The sequence below is a fragment of the Papilio polytes genome, unplaced genomic scaffold, assembly GCF_000836215.1.
Source record: "Papilio polytes unplaced genomic scaffold, Ppol_1.0 DF821992.1, whole genome shotgun sequence".
NCBI classification, from domain to species: domain Eukaryota; kingdom Metazoa; phylum Arthropoda; class Insecta; order Lepidoptera; family Papilionidae; genus Papilio; species Papilio polytes.
The window spans coordinates 1-1,976 of NW_013527212.1; the positions used below are offsets into that span (position 1 = coordinate 1).

At 28.0% G+C, this 1,976-nt stretch overlaps 1 protein-coding gene across 1 annotated transcript; it reads left to right on the forward strand.

Moving 5' to 3' along the window:
- Positions 1-816: 816 nt before the first annotated feature.
- LOC106107508 lies at positions 817-1,290 on the forward strand (the record flags this gene model as incomplete). Its single annotated transcript, XM_013288384.1, has 3 exons — positions 817-932; positions 1,000-1,075; positions 1,146-1,290. Coding segments are annotated over 3 exons (337 nt in total), but the record flags the coding sequence as incomplete, so codon positions are not given.
- Between the last annotated feature and the right edge of the window lie 686 nt (positions 1,291-1,976).

Consider the following 1,976-nt stretch of genomic DNA (forward strand, 5'->3'; position numbering starts at 1 on the left):
ATAAGAACGTTAAAATATCTCGGCATCTGGTTTCGTACACAATCAGGGAATACTGGGAAATTTTTCATAACGATATCCATTAAAGTAATTATTCTATTGGTCGCTTTTATTGTACCAGCGGGAGATCAACTTGTGTATTTATTGCGTTTAATATACTCCGGGAAAGCAGAACTACAAGAGGTAGTAGGGATGTTAGTATACTTATATTATAAAACTCCACAATTAAGTGATTTATATGTGTCTTTAAAAACCAAAGAATTGCTTCGGAAGAAAATTGTGTTTTTATTTATTAATTTATTTTGCCTTTGACTTTATTTTGTTTATGGAAATTTCATAATGTCTTTGCTTTACTGATGATTAAAATTTAATAATACTTATTAATAGGACTGACTTTAAGATAAAAGTTGGTAATAATAGTAGCTTAAAATAATCAAACTTTTGTTGCAGAATAAATTTAATATTAACGGAATTATTAATTATAATAAAACTATTGCACTTATATTGGAATCGGAGAAATCTCTATAAATTGATGGATAAAATAATTGACGAAGACTTTTACGTTTTGTCTAAGAACCATGCAAGACGTTTGAAAAAGTCTATAAAACGTTCCAGAAGGCTCTACATATATTTACTTGCGAGTTGCAGTTTAGACGTTACTGGTAAAACAATTTATTTGAAATACAATTAAATAAAATGAATAATAATAATTAAATAAAAAAATAATAATAAAAGACGACGCAGACGTTGCCTGTTGTGTAGTGTAGTGCTTAGTAGAAAAGTATCTTAATGTACTTAACTATAGTTTGTTGTTTTCAGTGCACGTAGTTGTAGTTCCAGTTCTGCACAGGTTCCGAGTATTGCCAGTCAAGATGGATTTTGTTTACATCGATGTTAACGATGACCCGTACTTCAAATATATATTTGTATATCAGGTATCTTTTATTTACAAAAAAATAACTATAAATGACGTTCAACGTTTTTAATATAATTTGTTTTTAGATTTTATACAAGCCAGTTATTCTCCTAACATTCGTCGCTATGAAAACATTATCTTGGTCCTGCATTATATTTGCAAGTAAGATTTATGAATGTTTATACAACTATTAGAGGACAACTGTAATAGTAAAATTCAATGTTATTTTCAGGTAGCCAATTAGATAATTTACGTGACAATATTATAAATATGAATTCTTCTGTGAGAAATTTCATGAAAACAAATGATTGTGATAAACGTTTTGCGTTCAAAGAATTATTTAAACTTTGCGTACAACATCATAATTCTATTTTAAGGTACATAATCTATATCTATACTATTATAATAAAGCGTAAACACACACTTCTTTGTTGCCTAAGATGTTAGCTATTACAAAATATTTTTGAATACTTCTTTTTTTAATAAAAAGCCCTACACTTACGTCACGCTTTAGGCTATACATTTTCACGCCATTAAACATATGGGATTAATATTTTGAATGAAAACCCTAATGTGGGAAAGAGACCATAAGTTGCTACCAACATCAAGGAAGTAAGATTGCCAAGGTTTGTCATGTCATGTCATTTGGACATTTGCTATTGATAATTTGACAAATGTGAACAATAAAATAAAATTTTCATAATTCCATGCGAATGCAGCCGCAAGGGAACAGCTAGTGATATTTGATTATCTTTTCTGTTAATATCGATGGTTGACTGTCGATGTAATAGAAAAGTTTGCTTTTAATAAAATAAAAAAAAACCTTTTAAAGTAATATTACGTGAAAATCAAAATGGCACTGAAAGATTTAATTTACATTATTTTCAAATCCAGCTGCAATTTTGAGTGTAATTTATAAAAAGATTTTTATTTTTATGTTTTTTTGTTTATTTTTACTCAAATACAAAGAATCAGAAACTCTTTTTAATTTAATGTGCCTTAGAACTTCGATTAATATTACATTTTGCTTTTAGCTTTGTCGAAATAATTCAAGCGACATTCG